The sequence below is a fragment of the Mya arenaria genome, chromosome 12, assembly GCF_026914265.1.
Source record: "Mya arenaria isolate MELC-2E11 chromosome 12, ASM2691426v1".
Classification (NCBI taxonomy): domain Eukaryota; kingdom Metazoa; phylum Mollusca; class Bivalvia; order Myida; family Myidae; genus Mya; species Mya arenaria.
In genome coordinates, this window is record NC_069133.1 from 68,807,162 (window position 1) to 68,826,202 (window position 19,041).

General features: G+C 35.4%; 2 protein-coding genes across 2 annotated transcripts; both read left to right on the forward strand.

The window, feature by feature from the left end:
• Positions 1 to 953: 953 nt before the first annotated feature.
• On the forward strand, positions 954 to 2,727 carry LOC128210924 (homeobox protein Hmx-like). Its single transcript, XM_052915270.1, has 2 exons — positions 954 to 1,233; positions 1,919 to 2,727. The coding sequence occupies exons 1-2, from the start codon at positions 954 to 956 to the stop codon at positions 2,725 to 2,727; spliced, it is 1,089 nt and encodes a 362-aa protein (XP_052771230.1).
• Positions 2,728 to 9,112: 6,385 nt separating this feature from the next.
• Positions 9,113 to 11,049, forward strand: LOC128210925 (homeobox protein Hmx-like). The gene is made up of 2 exons (XM_052915271.1): positions 9,113 to 9,350; positions 10,244 to 11,049. Exons 1-2 carry the CDS (start codon positions 9,113 to 9,115, stop codon positions 11,047 to 11,049), a joined length of 1,044 nt encoding a protein of 347 aa, XP_052771231.1.
• The last annotated feature ends 7,992 nt before the right edge of the window (positions 11,050 to 19,041 follow it).

The window sequence follows — 19,041 nt, forward strand, 5'->3', positions numbered from 1 at the left end:
TAGGGCCAGTTTAACTTTCTGAATAGGTTCACAAATCCGCTACCATCCTAATACCCGCTAATAACTGGTATGGGGCAACAAGAGAAGTTTAGCCTTTTCAGTTCAGAAATGAAAATGGGACGTCTTGGCTCTTTAAAAATCTTAATTGATGCCTATCACGTTAATCTGGCGAACATCATGAATATCGAATTATAGCTCGCTATCTTCTTAACGTATTTTCTTAAACTGTCTGATTTTGATTTAATTTTGTTAAGAGACGTAAAATAGCCTGTTTATTGCGCGATTCACAATAACCACTTAACCCTGTGGCTTTTTCAACAAAACCATATTAACAAAAGGTTCATAATTCTGTGTCAAAAAGGGTAATTTCTTATTATCAACGAATAAAATTTGATCTTATCAGTATTTTTCTTTTTCCTCTAAACCCAGGGGGTGGAGTCAGTCAAGGGTATACGCTATCCCCTGTTTTGTTTACTGTATACAATCACCTCAATTGAAGCATTTAATATCAATTGGTGGCCGGTTAATCTTTGGGCAATTATCAATGGTTGATTATAACCAATTTTGTCAATTGGCGCCTGAGAAGGAGCGATACCCAGCATAATTGAATGACCAATCAGCGCACAATGCATTTCAAAATAAATTTTGAATGGCTGGATCAAAACTGCGATAAAAACGATTCTCTCAAATTGTTGACACATGAACTGGTATTTATTATTTGGCGAAACCGATGTGGTCATCATTACATGCAATGGTTGTCTAGCAAAAGCATCACAGAAGAAAGTTGTATTAAATGCGTGAATAATTAACTTCATAGAATAACGTTCTTGTATCTTTCAAAGTACCCAAGGAATATTAAAGCAAACAGTCAAAACGTTAATAGTATTTGCCGCAAAATAAAGAGTGTAATACTTTAATGATTTTGTGAACACTGAATTAGAACTGTGTTGAAGATGATTTCAAAAGCAGAGGAGATTGGTGGTACGGACAAGCCTGTCCCCAACAATAAACCGCTTAGTTTCTCCATCAGCCGGATTCTTCATGGAGTAGATAACAAAACACCAGTAGCAGACGACAAGTCAGCTTCTCAAGGGTCAGATACAGAGTCGTCTGACCGAGCTGCAGCGGATCAGATGCACGTGTCGGAAGAATATCCCAGAGTTCCCCAGCTACACGCAGCCACCGTGCACCATTACGCGCCATACACAGATACAGACGGATATTCACATTTCGGTAAGTTTCTAATACAAAAAAAATCATTGTTCATTTAAAAAATGTCAATAGCTTTGTCATATGAAGATTTGGATGAAGACTGTGTTCACACTCAGTAGATTTTTTTAATAGTAGAATATAGTACACAAACGTTTTTAAGGCCATTTGATTGTCAATGTGATTGGGATTTGCAATGGTAAATCCATACAAAAATAGAAAAACAAAATGTTAAAAATGAACCGATATAATAACATCAAACTTTAAGGAACTATTTATTAAGGTATTCAATGGTTATTTAGTTTTATTTCTCGATTTTTTATTCAGTTTGACTTAAAATGAAAATAACTGAACGTTTACTAACTATACATGATTTAATATTTAAAAAAAAATTGTTAACTGAAAATAAAAAATAAAAAATCAGTTCTGCTGCGACATGCAATTTATATATGAACATTCAAAGTACGGAAGGTTTTAAATGCAAAGTATCAGTCTCTTTTTATTCCATACACAAAGGTTCGACCTCTAATAGTAATTGCAAACGCTCAGGAAATAGGCACTCATATTTGAAATCATAATATAATAGTTCAAACATGCATGACTTCGCCCACCTCATGCTAAAGCCGACAAATGTATATTTTCAAGTTTAAAAATAAATGGTCTCGACTTGTCGGTATAAAACAATGAGTTAATCGACGTTCTTTTTCAGAGACGATAGTGCGTCCCCGTGCCTGCAGTACACCAGAGAACGAGTTCTCCTCACCGACCGCCACTTCAAACATTCACGCGCTCCACAGGCCACTTCCGGGCGCGCTGAGATCCACCCGCAACAACCCCTACACGATCCCCGGTCGACATCCGCTTACTAGCCACAACGCGTTCGTACATCCGGCCGGATACTTTGGCCACAGAACAGTTCCATGTGTCCAGCAAGAAGCCAACCGTTTTAGGACAAGTGTGAGTGAATATGCTAAAAACCCGACTGAAACTGTAAAACACATTGAGACAGATGTTGGCGATCATTCCAATCGGAGCACACCGGAACCGGAAATTCATTATGGTGCGTCTATTCACAGTGATAAAAGCTTAGACTCTATGGGTGAAAGTTACCACCAATCTCCGAGTCCTTTCAAAACAAAGAAGAAGAAATCAAGAACTGTGTTCTCCAGAAATCAGGTGTACCAGCTCGAGGCAGCGTTTGACTTGAAACGCTACTTGTCAAGCGCGGAGAGGTCGGGACTAGCTGCTTCTCTTAACTTGTCCGAAACCCAGATTAAGATCTGGTTTCAAAACAGAAGAAATAAGTGGAAGCGACAGATCAACGGGGAAATGGACGAAATCCCACTTCCTCCTGCTTTTGCAGCATCCTACATGCAGACATCTTTTCCTCAACCCTCATTGGCAAGTTACGATCACATGACAGAATCACGCGACGATCTTTTGCGCAGTACTTTTACTGTTCCGGCTTACTACTCACATCCATACGCCACGGGAAAAGTAGTTCCGAAATATTTGTAGTAAAAATTAAGAAGTTAAAAGACAAATGCATATTCGCTTACATTCTCATGAATTGTATATTATTGTTTGTTATTTATTTGTTGTTGTTTGAATGTGATTTATGAATATATTGCCATGAAATAAAACTTGGTAACATTTCAGTTTCGTCAATCTTTGAATCATATGGAAGTAAAGGACACAATGCTTTGTCTGCTTTATTTGCAAGAAGCTTCCGCATGTTGTTTTGGCATTAGACATGGTTTTCTCCCACCTCACATAAGTAGATCCAATAATTTAACCATGCTAGATATTCTTATCTTGCCCACGGGCGAAGATAAAATGCCCGTATGAAACTTCTTTTAATGATCACCACATTGTAATTACCTCCCTTGTTGAAGACTGTCGCCAGTAGCGTCAAAGAAATCTTGTCTTGTGGTAAATATTTAGAACGCTAATTAATTATTTCTCGCTTCAAATGTCACCATAAAACAGTTTTCACGCACCATTCAAGAAATAATGCTTCATTCTCCTAAGAACTATTTAAAGACCGATTTGACTATTAACATTAACTGAATCACTGCGCGCATATCCATGACAACCACGAACTATCGCATATCCATACGCAATTATTTTCACTAAGCACAAAAGAGTTCCAGCAAAAAATACATTTTTACTTAATTTTGTTTAACTGAGGTGGGAGAAAAAGCATCTACCATAGCTGCTCGTGTAAGATATGTTCATCCCGACCCTCGCGCAGGGTGTTTTGCGGAAACTCGGTAAACCTCGTTTCCGCCAAACACCCTACGCTCGGGTCGGAATGAACCTATCTTACACTCTCGGCCATGGAAGATACTTATAATCATTGTAATTTACAGATGATGCAGAATATAGACAAATATATATTTTAAATCATATTGCACTGAGATAAACTGATAATATCTTTTAAATAATAATAGGCGTAGATGGAATTATGTTTGCGGCTTATTATATGGGGGATGAAATCAACGCAGTATATGTTTACTGTGTAGTTCCGACTTGCTGTGAACTCAACTATTACATTATTACTAGTACGTCTAGTTTTCATACATTTGCAAATTCATGGTGCTTTAAAACATCAGCCACGACAATGATTATCAAGCAATGACACGCATATATCGAAAATGTTTAAATGGAAGTCAAAATGCGCGATAATAGTTGTTGAAAATGTATTCACACTTCGTTGATCAATCTTCCATAAAAAATCAATAATTCTGTTATTCTAAGGCAGTAATTTAGATTTGAGCTCGTTGTGAACACATATAATGTAGATTTAGGAGACTTATTTCAACAATGCTATTCAGGTAAATTCCCGTCTTCCGGAATAAACGTTCAACGGGGGCGCTATTCATTGGTACACTACACGATACAGATCCAGTGTAGCTCGAACCTTTTGTAACAAGACTAATCCTGTTAATGATCAAAATAAAGGTACAACCCCGCCTCTTAAACAATTTCTGCTGGACTTAAGAATGAAAAACCGTAGAAATGCGTGAATAGATAAGTCAGTCGAACAACTTGGCCCTATCCGGTTAATAAAGTTTTAGTTGCGTGGAAATAGCCGAGTGTTGTCCAATGCACATATCAAAGTATAAACCAGTGTCCATCCCATATTTCATTACCAGTAAATACGATATCGACCATTGGTGCAAAGCATCAAAGGGTGAAAACATGAATTGGTTTGTAATGTTAGCAATTCGTAGTGAATAGAATAACAAGCGAAATATAGATATTGTTTATAGATTGGTTGTTCTCGTCCAGTCAATGTGTACAAATGAGGGTGTATCGATACGCGAAAAGAAACATATCGCGATATATTGCGATACGTTTTTTTGTTTTTGGAAATTTTCAAATAATTGTGGGTACGCTGGTTAGAGTGAATAATGATTTATATAATAAATACTTCTCTTTACATGCTTATACTGTTTACTAATTTTCCTGTAGTCGTATTTAAGAAATTTGTATTACAGTTACATGTAAATTTCACAGTATTAAAATAAATTTGATGCAAACGGCGAAACAATACCCGTATTATTCAAGATTACATACAACTAATATCTACACTTCTTTAAACGGAATGATGCACTATAAAATACATTAATCTGTTTATGATCGAATCAAGTCTTGTCTTGAACTATTTTTAGGTTTTATTTGCTTTATGTCTGTCATCGCCTATCGTTGGAAAAAATATATGCATGTAAACGTTAAAGCTTTGTAACAAATGTTCAAAGGGGAGTAGCTGTCACCCACATGTATACGTTATAAAAAAAATAATACTAGACGATGTCTGCTGCGCTTTTCGTATTATTTATAAATTTTGCCGTCAAGCTCTAGGGCAAATTACTCTTATTTGGATGCGCGTACTCAGTGTTACATAGCCTTTTTTCTTTCTGATTTATAAATGGTAGCGAATCATGTATGGTTAAACCATCTCCGACCATTTGCTATTTTCCATTTTATAGGCATTGAAATTAAATGGTTTGTGATTTAAAAACCAAAACAGGGTAAACATGCTGGATCTACTTGATCTACTTTTCATTGTTTACATTTTCAAAACAATGGTTGTATGACTACGCGGGAATGCGCAACTTTATCGTATTGAATCTTTCTCCACGTTTATTATGTTTATGGTTAATTATTTGTCAATAGAATGTACAGTAAATTTATTTTTCATTAGTAGTCTGTGACCTCTAAAGATAAATTAACAACCACGAGAAATAGCAATTTTTGCGTAGATATCTGCAAATTTTTGCGTTAACATCTTCAAACCAATAGTATAAGATTGCTGACATAAAATCAGATCATAGATTTTCATATTTCGGTTCGAAAATTAATGTGTTATGGCTTAAACTGTTACAAAAGGTTAAAGAAAAATGCATAAAACATCATTTTTTGAACTTAAATATAAAAATCTGCGATCATTTTTTTTTGTTAGCAGTCTTATACAACTGGTTTCCATGGATTTTCGCAAAAATTGGCGTGTTCCAAGACAAAAAATAAAAAAGTTGTCAAAACGTTCAATCTGTGAGAGTGCAGCTCTAACATGCCTTTTAAATTTGTTCGGTGTTATCTTGGAGCCTGCCAAGGAACGACAAACAAATATTTTCATTCTTTAATACAATGTTCTTCTAGTGTTCCAAACATTTCATCATTGAATTTTAACAATATGGATGTACGATCTATTAAACGAGTTTAAGTTATCATTCGGCCTCCCTGGTACATTCACAAACGCGTTGAGTCTTTCTTTGAGGCTAAAAACTGAAATGTTTTCCTGTGAAATAATGATAATGCTAAAAATTGCTGTATATTTTATAATAAACGAGTCTCGTATGACTAGTTTTACTTTTATGTATACTCCTTTTGTCAAAGGAGTGTCAGATTCTTTTCATCAAATTTTAAAATTCATGTTGTTGTTTTTTTTAAATCTGAGTCTCAAACTCAGACTTAAAACGTTAGTGAATACGGGCCCTGGGGTCATGGGGTCTTAAATCTGAGTTCAGACTCAAGAGACAAAACTACAAATCTTCATTTCATTTTACATTTCCTTCCAGTTGAGTTCTGATGATTGAATTTCCTGAATATTATTAGTATTTGAAATTGTACAATTCAATACATTTATTTTTGTAAAAACATATGGAATAAAGATGATTCTTTGTGATTTAATAAAAGTGCTTTTCTGAGTCTTCGTCTAGAATCAGACTTGAGACTGTTCGTTATCATGGACCCTGATGATTCAGCTGTTGCGACGTTACGAGGACGTTACCGATTAGATTACGACGTTAACGTACAGTTTGTCTACAGGTTTACTGCCCCTGAATTAGAATGGGCGGGATAGTGTACTTATCTGCAATAAAATAGTCCGATAAAATCATGACACTTGAATAAACATTTTTTTCATTTGCAATTAATTTTGATTTCTTAATTACATTTATCTTGGCAATGATAAAATTAATCATATGTTGATAACCCACAGAAATGACATGCATGTATAGATAACAACAAACGGCGCAGCAACTGCAAAAACAGCAACAACAACAATAACAAAAACAATACAACAACAATGACAACTGTTCGATATTATAGTAGTTATATAAGTAGTCGTAGTAGGAGTAACAGCAGCAGCAGTAGTAGCAGCCGTAGCAGTAGCAGAAGAAAAAGTTATAGTAGTAGTAGTAGTAGTAGTAGTAGTAGTAGTAGTAGTAGTAGTTAGAAGAAGGAGTGGTGGCAGTAGAAGTATTAGTTATAGTAGTAGTTATTGTTGTTGTTGCTGCTGTAGCACCTTGCGCGACGCCATAGCTACGTTCTTATTCATTTAAATACAGATATGAGGGACATATTTTCCAAACAGATCAGTATCTCACAGATTTAAGCACCAATCACTTAACAGTTTAAACACTTCCTATTGTTATGCGATCAAACTCTGATCTTGACATTTACCTCAATTGCAAGTTAAAGTTAGCACCACCTAAACCCTTGCATTTACTGCATTAGGAGGAAACCAGCGATTAAGGCCGCAGGTCTAGTTCTATTATTTTGAAATATTAAAGGTGTTAAAAATGTACACATACTATTTAACTCTTATTCAATTTACTGACAGAGTATATGACAATGAAGTGCTATTTTCGTAATAAAGAACTACTTTTGAATACACATTTGGGTTCATTATTGTATTGTGCTATTTGTGTTAAATTAGTAATTAAAATAACATACATAGGTTTAGTACACTTTTAAGACGTTTTCCTAAAAGGAAAGGAATAAAATCCCTTCCACGGGGATAGACGACGCCCTGTTCGATCTACGACTCTGTATTCCCTCCTCAGACCCCTCTTCTTAAATAACACACTCATAGACATCTGGTTGGCAACAGTTCCTTTCAAATTGGTTAAGATTTATTCACTTAACTGATTTGTTTGATCAAACATCAACGGCCATATCTATTTGCATTTGAACAAAATTTGACGCCTGCAGAATATTTTACCACTGAAATACTCTTTTATCCCAGAATTAATTTGAACATTCCGACAGTTATACCATTCTTCTGAAAAGTCTGTTAATTTATTTATATAATAGCTCAATTAATATTGTATGTATTACTATTTATTTCCTAACATAAGATTTCATAATTGCTGTAAGAGCGCGTGCGATTAGATAAAACTGGAGAAGTTAGGTGTTCATGTCAGTTCCTTTAAAATACAATGCCACATTAAAAAAAATCCTAAAAAATACCGAATTTTTAGAAGTTGTATAAAATACAGTGAAAAACTTCAAGAGTCGCCTATAAGATAAAGTGAAACATTTTCAAGAGTTTCTATTAGATACAGGGGAACATTTCAAGAGTTCCGATAAGATATTCTGGAACATTTCAAGAGTTCCGATAAGATATTCTGGAACATTTCAAGAGTTCCGATAAGATACACTGGAATATTTCAAGAGTTCCGATAAGATACACTGGAATATTTCAAGAGTTCCGATAAGATATTCTGGAACATTTCAAGAGTTCCGATAAGATACACTGGAACATTTCAAGAGTTCCGATAAGATATTCTGGAATATTTCAAGAGTTCCGATAAGATACACTGGAACATTTCAAGAGTTCCGATAAGATATTCTGGAACATTTCAAGAGTTCCGATAAGATATTCTGGAACATTTCAAGAGTTCCGATAAGATACACTGGAACATTTCATGAGTTCCGTATGAGGTTCAGTGCCGCATTTCAGGAGCTAAAATCAGATACAGTGGAACATGGCATCAGATACTTTAGAATATAGTAAAACATTTTAAGAGTTCCTTTATGATCAAACTTAAAAAGTTCTCTATGATATTCATTGCCGCAGTTCAAGAGCTCCTAAAAGATACAGGGGAATATTTCAAGAGGTCCTACATATTACTGTAGAAATTTTAAGAGTTCCTTTTAAGATACAGAAGACTATTTCAAGAGGCCCTTTAAAATAAGGTCAATCTTTGGGCAATTATCAATGCTTGATTATAACCAATTTTGTAAATTGACGCCTGAAAAGGAGCGACACCCAGCCAATTTGAATGACCAATCAGCGCACAATGCATTTCAAAATAAATTTTGAATGGTGCGATCAAAACTGCGATAAGAACGATTCTTTCAAACTGTTGACACCTGAACTTGTATTTATTATTTGGCAAAACCGATGTGGTCATCATTACATGCAATGCTTTTCACTGAAGAAAGTTGTATAACATGCCTGTATTAGCAACTTCATAGACCTATTGTATCACAAAAATTACTCAAGAAATATTAAAGCAAGCAGTCAAATCTTGGATAAAGTATCTGTCGCAAACACAACCGTGTAATACTCTAATGATTGTGTGAACACTGAGGAAGAACTGTGATGAAGATGATTTCAATAGCAGAGGAGATTGGAGGTACGGACAAGCCTCACAACAACAAACCGCTTAGTTTCTCCATCAGCCGGATCCTTCATGGAGAAGATGACAACACACCAGCAGACGACAAGCCAGCTTCTCCAGGGATCGACACAGAGTCGGAAGAATATCCCAGAGTTCCACGCCTGCACGCGGCCACCGTGCACCATTACGCGCCATACACAGAGACAGACGGATATGCACATTTCGGTAAGTTTCTGATACGAAAAAATGATGTAATTTACAAAAAAAATAATATTTTTTTTTATCTTGTTGGGAAAAAAAATCAAGTTTACGTTATATATTTGGTGTAAAGATTAGTGTTTTATAAGTCGTAGAAACTAACTCTTTCTGGTGTATTGTAAAGAGTAGTGTTTTATAAGTCGTAGAAACTAACTCTTTCTTGTGTATTGTAAATCAAAAACAGCAGTTTGTTGAGTGCTATTTTCACACGCTGCAGATATTTGATTTTCAAATAAAAAAACGTTTCGAACTCACTTGATTGTCTGTTTTAATTGGGATTTTTATTTACAATTAAAACATTGTACTGGTCTGTTCTATTCCTATTTCAAACCTGTATGAACTATTGATAAATGCATTCAATAGTTAGATTTATTTCCGGATGTTTCATAAACTTGACATAACATGAAAATAACTGTTCTTTTACTGTTATATTTATCACTGTTTTTGCACAGTTTCAAAAATACCATAAGTTGGCTAAAGCAAAATACAGAGCTATTTATAATTTTCCCTTAGTATCACAAACTGTGGTTTAAGGATTTGCATGCACTTTTAAAATGTCAACATCCGAATTCAGTAAGCAGTTACAACAACACCAGTTAATTGTTATAAAGTAGTTATACATTCGGTCCAAGACAAATAAACAATGTAAGTATAAAGTTTGTGATAAAGACATATTCTGACATTTAAGCACTTATATTATGAAAACTGTTACATAATAGTACAAAAATGCACGACTTCGCAAATGTCATGCTATAGCCTTTATCTGACAAATGCATATTTTCAAGTGTAAAAATCAATAGTTATTGACTTGTCGTTAGAAAAAAAAAACAATGCGTTAATCGGCTTTCTTTATTTTTCAGAGGCTATAGTGCGTCCCCGTGCCTGCAGTACACCAGAGAATGAGTTCCCCTCACCGACTGCCACTTCAAGCATTCACGCGCTCCACATACCTTTCTCGGGCGCCCTTGGGTCCACCCGCCACAACCCCTACACGATCCCCGGTCGACACCCGCTTACTAGCCACAACGCGTTCGTACATCCGGCCGGATATTTGGGCCACATAACTGTTCCATGTGTTCAGCAAGCAACCAACCGTTTTAGGACAAGTGTAAGTGAATATGCTGAAAACACTAATGAAATTGTAAAACACACCGAGACTAATGATGGCGGTCATTCCAATCGGAGGTCACCGGAACCGGAAGTTCATTATGGTGCGTCTATTCACAGTGATAAAAGCTTAGACTCTATGGGTGAAAGTTACCACCAGTCTCCGAGTCCTTTCAAAACAAAGAAGAAGACAAGAACAGTGTATTCCAGAAATCAAGTGTACAAGCTTGAGGCAGCGTTTGACTTGAAACGCTACTTGTCAAGCGCGGAGAGGTCGGGACTAGCTACTTCACTTAACTTGTCCGAAACCCAGATTAAGATCTGGTTTCAGAACAGACGAAATAAGTGGAAACGACAGATCAACGGGGAAATGGACGAAATCCCACTTCCATCTGCTTTTGCGGCATCCTACTTGCAGACATCTTTTCCTCAATCCCCATTGGCAAGTTATGATCACATTACAGACGCACGCGACGATCTTTTGCGCAGGAGTTGCACTGTTCCGGCATACTACTCACATCCATACGCCACGGGAAAAGCAGTTCCGAAATATTTGTAGTTAAAATTAAGTACTTTAAAGCCAAATCATATTTACTTACATTTTCATAATGTATTTGTTATTTATTTTTTGTTGTTATATATTACAATGCAATAAACCTTGATAACATTTCTTATTCGTTTATATTTGAATGCTACAGAGGTAAAACATTTTAAGAACGTTATTCAAGCCGGTTGCCGTCTTTCTGGAGAGACGTTAAAGGAGGGACCGTGCGACATTGATATACACTGGTACACGTTAAAAAATCAGAGTATAGCTCTTACCCAAACCTTACGCCGATGGATCAATTTCTCGGGGGCGTCTTTAACGTTCCCAACCCCTCTAACACCAGTTTTGCTGCTCTATATTTATGTTTGTTGGATTGGGGTCATATGGGTTATAGATATAGGAATAAACCACCGTAGCCATGCGTGAATGGATCAGTCAATCGTAACAACTCAGTCATTTCCAGTGATAGTGATTTTGAGGAATAAGACGAGCGTAACCCACAAATATATCGGCCATGATACGTGTACAGTCGAGTGATTGCCATCAGGTTTGGAAATTAGGAATATATTCCTTCAATGACAGGTACAACATGCAAGGAAATGCCAATTTGCCGCGAAAATACCTAAAATTGTGGATAAAATCAACAAGCTCATTTGTAAACATTGTGTTGTTACCCACAATCTGTTAAATAACTTTTTTATCTGTTTAGTCAATATGCCAAACGAAAATTCCGATCAAAGAATATGCGTTCCGCCACATACGGGACGCATACAGGATGCATACACTTTAAAGAAAACGGGCCATATACGGACCACAAACGGGCCGTATACAAGACGCATACACTTCAAAGAAAACGGGCCATATACGGGCCACATACGGGCCGCATACAAGACGCATACACTTTTAAGAAAACGGGCCATGGTACACAAACGGGACACATACGGGCCGCATACGGGACGCATACACTTTAAAGAAAACGGGACACAAACGGAACACATACGGGCCGTATACGGGACGCATACACTTTAAAGAAAACGGGCCACATACAGGACGCAAACACTTTAAAGAAAACGGGCCATATACGGGACGCATACACTTTAAAGAAAACGGGACACAAACGGGACACATACGGGACGCATACGGGACGCATACACTTTAAAGAAAACGGGCCACATACAGGACGCATACACTTCAAAGAAAACGGGCCATATACGGAACACATACGGGCCGTATACAGGACGCATACACTTTAAAGAAAACGGTCAATATACGGGCCACATACGGGCCGCATACACTTTAAAGAAAACGGGACACAAACGGGCCACATACTGGCCGCATACGGGACGCATACACTTTAAAGAAAACGGGACACAAACGGGCCACATACAGGACGCATAAACTTTAAAGAAAACGGGCCACATACGGGCCACATACAGGACGCATACACTTTAAAGAAAACGGGCCACATACGGGACGCATGCTCTTAAAAGAAAACGAGCCACATACGGGACACATACGGGACGCATACACTTTAAAGAAAACGGGCCACATACGGGACGCTTACGGGACGCATTAACAAAATTGAAAGAAAAATCTATACGAATTCTTCTTTTTGTTTAGAACCGACATTTTCCTTTCACTTAATGTTTGCATGAAACTAAATTACGTGTTCAACAAATGTCGTATACCCATGCGGCTGTTAAGTACTCAAGACTTATCGTTAATTAAATGGAGAAAATTATAATGAAGAATTGGTAAACACAGATTAAAATCATATGCATTATTGTCCAGCAAATGTTGAATTTTGGTATGAATATATTGTCAATTGTATAATGTTTAACACCACAATAACTATGCCAATGCAGTGTAATAATGGCCGTGTTCATTCAAACTGGATTAACAATGTAAAACGCGCTTACAAATTACAAAAAGACGCAATGTACAAATGGATACTTGCTGGCAGACTAAGGGGTCCAAATATTGTTGGATTTGCACAGTACAAATATGCCAACCGGAAAAAATGATCAAAAATTTATATATGCAATCACTCTTTTTATGACAAATTTGATAAAACAGCTGAATGATATAAGGCTTTTCTGGAGTCTGGTGATATAAATCGAACACGCTGAATCAGGCTCATGTGATCCGGCTGTAATGGCAGATGTTTGAATTATATTATGCCGATATGTTCACTCCGAAAAAAAGTAAGCGAATTAAAAATGATAATCTTGAAAGAATTTCAAAAAGATTGAAAATTCCGTCACGCATGGTGGAAGTGCAGAAGACCTGCTATTAATGGAAAAAATAAACCTGAAAAAGTATATTATGTTGGAATAAAAAGCATGCAACTCAGAAAAGAAAGACTCCGGGATTTACTTAATAAAAAATGAACACATACGATACGATACGGTGGTAAACAGCTAAGAATCTACTAAGCGTTTTTATTCAATATGATGCTCAAAACGTCATACATATAAAATGAATGCAAAATTTGGATCAAGAAGAAGGAAAGATATAACTCATCCTAAAAGTTATAGACCATGGGTGCGTTTCAGATAGATTTTACGATCTGCCATTACTTACGTTACTTTCGGTGGTGTACAAACGTTATTATGCCCATCAAAGAAAGCTTTGGAAACACAGCTAAAAATCACTTTAAATTTAACAAGTACAAATGCAAGTACACTGTGTTGAGCAAAGATCTCACGAACCTATTAAGTTTGATGACAGCTCACTCAAATAAACTACACATATTGGCATTGTACTTGATCAAACAATATCATGTATCGTGTCATGACACTACTCAGAATCGCTTACGCAAAAGACGATCCACTCTTTTCTGTTTAAAGTGTTGAAGAAAATACTGTCGATGTGAATCCCCTAACTATTGACTCTAATGTAAAGAAATTGTTGTTTCAAACAGTCCTATATGGAGCTGAACTATGGAACAATTTGTATTTCCAGGGCGGAACGCTACTATTTATAGAAAGATTTGCTCAAACGGAAGTTTGTTCAGCACCTACCTAGTTCAACAAGTTCCGACATGGCGCTCAGTATGATCGGACGGTTGCACTTAGAGTCTGATTTTGACATACGAAAGTGTGTGTTTTTCCAGAAATTGTGCACAATGAAAACTGATCTTATTCAAAAGACGACTGTTTAATTTCCGCCACATTCATTTAACACTAAAGGACTCAATAACCAAATTAGCTTCATACTTGATGCCTGTGAACTAATCGTTAAGTATAAACTTACTGAAAAACAACATCAGCAAAGGTTTACTCCTTTGTAAATTCTCTTGGAAACTCGTCGTTAAAAGTCGGTTTTGAAATTTCACGATATAAATTTGATGTAACGCATCGAAAACAACATCGACTTTTGAAAGTTCCATGTCTCATTGTTCAATATTATAATATTTACTTATATGCAGAAACAATTGTAGTAGCAGTAGCAGTAGCATTAGCAGTAGCTAATAGCAGTAGCAGTAGTAGTTGTAGCAGTATTAAAAGTAGAAGTAGAAGTAGAAATAGCAGTAATAAACCTTCAGATTATTCCGTTTTGCCTGAGTTTCAAGTTGTTCCTGTTTGTTTCCACATTTTGAAAAACTGGTTTCAACATGATTTAAACGCTCAGAGAAATTATTAACAGAAAGCATTAAACTATCATTTTGCTTCTTCAATTCCCTGTTTTCTGCCTTTAACTTACTTACTGAATAATCTGACGGTTTTCAATATACAATATTGGGGGTAAATTTAATACTAACATTTTCCTAAAATGCAAGTTCAAGTAAGCTCCCCTTAAGTGTTTAAATGTCCATCCAAAATTTCACCACCAGTAATAACAACATTGATAAATCTACTAATTGTGCTTGACTTGGCGACGTAAGTAGGACGTTACCGGTTAGATTACGACGTTAACGTACAGTTTGTCTACAGGTTTATTGCCCCTGAATTAGAATGGGCGGGAAAGTTTACTTATCTGCAATAAAATAGTCCGATTAAATCATGACACTTGAATAAACATTTTCATTTGCAACTAATTTTGATTTCTTAATTACATTTATCTTGTCAATGTTAAAATTTATCATATGTTGATAAAATAGATATACATTAGAAGTCCAGTGAAATGACATACATGTATTAGTAGTAGTAGTAGTAGTAGTAGTAGTAGTAGTAGTAGTAGTAGTAGTAGTAGTAGTAGTAGAGTAGTAGTAGTAGTAGTAGTAGTAGTAGTAGTAGTAGTAGTGGTTGTGGTGGTGGTGGTGGTGGTGGTGGTGGTGGTGGTGGTGGTGGTAGTAGTAGTAGTAGTAGTAGTAGTAGTAGTAGTAGTAGTAGTAGTAGTGGTAGTAGTAGTAGTAGTAGTAATGGTGGTGGCAGTAGTAGTAGTGGTGGTGGTGGTGGTATTGGTCGTGGTGGTGGTGGTAGTAGCAGCAGTAGTAGTAGTAGTAGTAGTAGTAGTAGTAGTAGTAGTAGTAGTAGTAGTAGCAGTAGCAGTAGCAGAGGAAGTGGTAGTGGTAGTGGTAATGGTGGTGGTGGTGGCGGTGGTGTCGGTGTTGGAGGTGCTGGTGGTGCTGGTTTTGGTTGTGCCAGTAAATGCAAATATTATGAGGAAATTGACATGTTCGCAACGGATCAGTATCTCACAGATTTAAATACCAATCACTTAACATTTTAAACAATTTCTATTGTTTTGTGATCAAACTCCGATCTTGGCATTTTCCTTAATTGCAAGTCAGAGTTAGCACGACCTAGATCCTTGCATTTAATGCTTGGGGAGGAAGCGGTATTAACACGCCCCAGGACAATTTTTAATATATTTAGATCCTTAAAAGTGTTGAAAATGTACACAAATTAAATGATCCGTTGACATTCAGTTCTTTTTCAATTAACTGACAATCAACATCAACTGACAATCAAGAAAGATTATTTCACAATAAGTTTCTATTTGGCTTATAAAATACTAGTTTTAAATACATATTACGGTACGATTGAATTTATTTTTATTTAATAATTTGAATAACATAAATAGGTCAAGCACACTTTTTACGAAATTCCGAAAAGGAAAGTAATAAAAACCATTACATGGTCATATGACCACGTTTAATCCAATAAAAATCGCCGAGTCAATACTATTTGATAATGAATATATATATAGATATATATAAGCAATTTAACAAATTTGAAGACTATAGTATATTTAGCCACACTTATTCATAGCTAGTTTATCCCTGGCTATGAACATATTTGAACATTGTGCCAGTAAAACCCTTTTGGTGTCACATCTATCCTAAAAATGATATTGTATATAATACGAGACCTTTCCAAACATTAAACATATAACATTAATATAACTTATCTTATAATTGTCAGAACAGAACAGAATTTTATTTCGACTTATACAACAAAGCATCTCGTCAAACAAATATATATATATAATTAAACAAAATATTCATGCGTGTGATCATAGTTACAAGGTAGCCAATATCAATAACAATTCAAGATAGCTCAAGAAATATGGAGAATGTTCGAGTATAACAATATTGAGAATAATAATAGATATAAGAAGCTGTTTATTCAGTTATTAAGATACATTATGGAAATGCAGATGGTTAGTGGTTACAACAGTGATTATACGATTACGACTTAAACAATATCATTGATTAATAGGTTTCTCCTATTATTTGCCTGTACCAAAAAATTACATAAATTAACTATAGTTGTTTTGTTATTACTACTAACTAGTTGAGTAAATTTAAACATGCTGGGTTTTATGTAAAAATACTTTTTAATAAAACTTGAACGGAAGTCATCGAATAATTACATCTTATAACAAAATGAATTTCATCCTCAATTTCCTGTATACGACATAATAAAAATAATCTTTCATTTCTTGGCAGTTTGTTTTGTCCGTACCTACCAGTTTCAAAACGTAACCTGTGGACTGATACACGTAATTGAGTAAGGTATTTTCTATTTGTTTTGTTATATAATAAATTAAGATATTCAGCCATACCAAACGTACTGTGCAGATAGTATAGAATATTAAGTTTCGCACTGTTGGCAATATCAGCAAGCCACTTTTGTAGAAAACTATCGATTAAACGTTGTTTAAAGACTTGGGCAAAGTGTTTGACATTTTATTTCCCCGGATTAACCAAGACGTCTAAAAATCCATTCTCCTCAAGTCAACATTTAACTTTAGATGCCTAAGTTATGAGGCCTTCCTCGCTTAAATCAACTGATTTACGGTATAACAAATTTAATAAAATATTATTAGACTGTTGTACTTTGAACCAATATTCAATAATTAACACGTATCTGCTAATATATATTGGATAACGCCCTAATTCTCCGTAAACAACGGCTGTACATGTACTTTGCTTAACTCCTAGAAGCGATTTGCAAAATTTTAGGTGGATCCTTTCTATATTTTTCGATTTTGAAAACCCCCAGACAGAACTCGCATAGTTAAGGATCGAACCTACAAATGAGTCAAACAATTGAAGTGCAATTTTCGAAGGTACGTCATATTTGTTAATGTTTTTGGTTAATACGTTCATAGCCTTTAGAGCCTTACCGACGACATATTGATTATTTAAAACGAAAGTGCCCGTAAAGGTTAAATACTATGCCTAGATAGTTAAAGTTGTCAACTGCTTCAAGTGGTACGCCACTATAGACCCAAGTTCAATTAGCCTTTTTTACGGAATACTACCACCTTAGTTTTGGCTATATTTACTTCTAAGCCCGACGTTTGGTAATAATCGTAAAAATGGTCTAAACTTCTTTGTAAATCTTCTACCGAGTTTCCAATTATTACCATATCGTCTGCAAAAAACAATATCATAATAAATAAATCGTATAGGCTAATACCACAGTCAACGTTCTGTTGTAGAAACACTTCTAGATCTTCTAGGAATAATGCAAGCAATACCGGTGAATTATTTTGTCCTTCGCGTAAACCAATAGAAATATCAAAGAAATCGGAGACGGCAATGTTTGACACACGATTTTACCACAGAATACATTGCTCTAAATATTTTAAGTAGTTTCCCATCCAACCCTATTTTGAAAAGTTTGTACCACAGAGCATTCCTATAAACAGAATCAAATGCCTTTTTATCTCTATAAATGTGCATTGTATTAAATCGTAACTTATTTAAAATGGCATTTTCGATAACATGATGTAAAACAAATATTGCATCTTCTGTACTAGATCCCTTTCGAAAACCAAACTGGGCATCCGACAGCAAGTTATTTTCATCGAACCAGTTTTCGACTCTTTTAGTGAGCACACGTGTAAAATTTTTCCTAGATTACTAACTAAGGTAATGCCTCTATAATTGTTTGGGTCATTAACGTCACCCTTCTTATGTATCGGTACGACGAAACCGTATGACCACGACAAAAAACAAAATGTCACTTTCCATGTTTTTTATCTATACGTATTGTTGTGACGAGGAGCTGTTTATGCTTACGTCAAATGAATGTTCTTTTCTGTTCTCTTATGTTCATTAGATCTCTTAATGGCTGTAAGAACGATTGTAATTATATATAATTGAACAAAACTGGAGAAATTAGGGGTGCAAATGACAGTTTGTTTACTTAGTTTCAAAACATTGAAACTGTGTTTATATTGAAAGCTACAATGTGTGTGGCGAATATTTTTCTAATATAAAAAAGAACACAGAGAACAAAATGTAAACATAAATAAGATAATATTTATTTTTTGCTTTGTTTTGATTTTGTTTAAATATCAAAACAGAAATTAATGTATTTATATTCATTCATGATATTAATGACAATAACTAGACTTTATTTTCCCATTAGTAGTACACTATATATACGTTTTAGAATTGCATGCGAAATATCACGACCGTATGTGTATGACTCATAGTGTATTCGTATCAAATAAAACATTAATAATGATAAATTACGCTTGTTGTACGCAAAGCGTCATCGCTCTGGTGTACGAGAATGTATAAAATAAAGAGGAACATTTGAA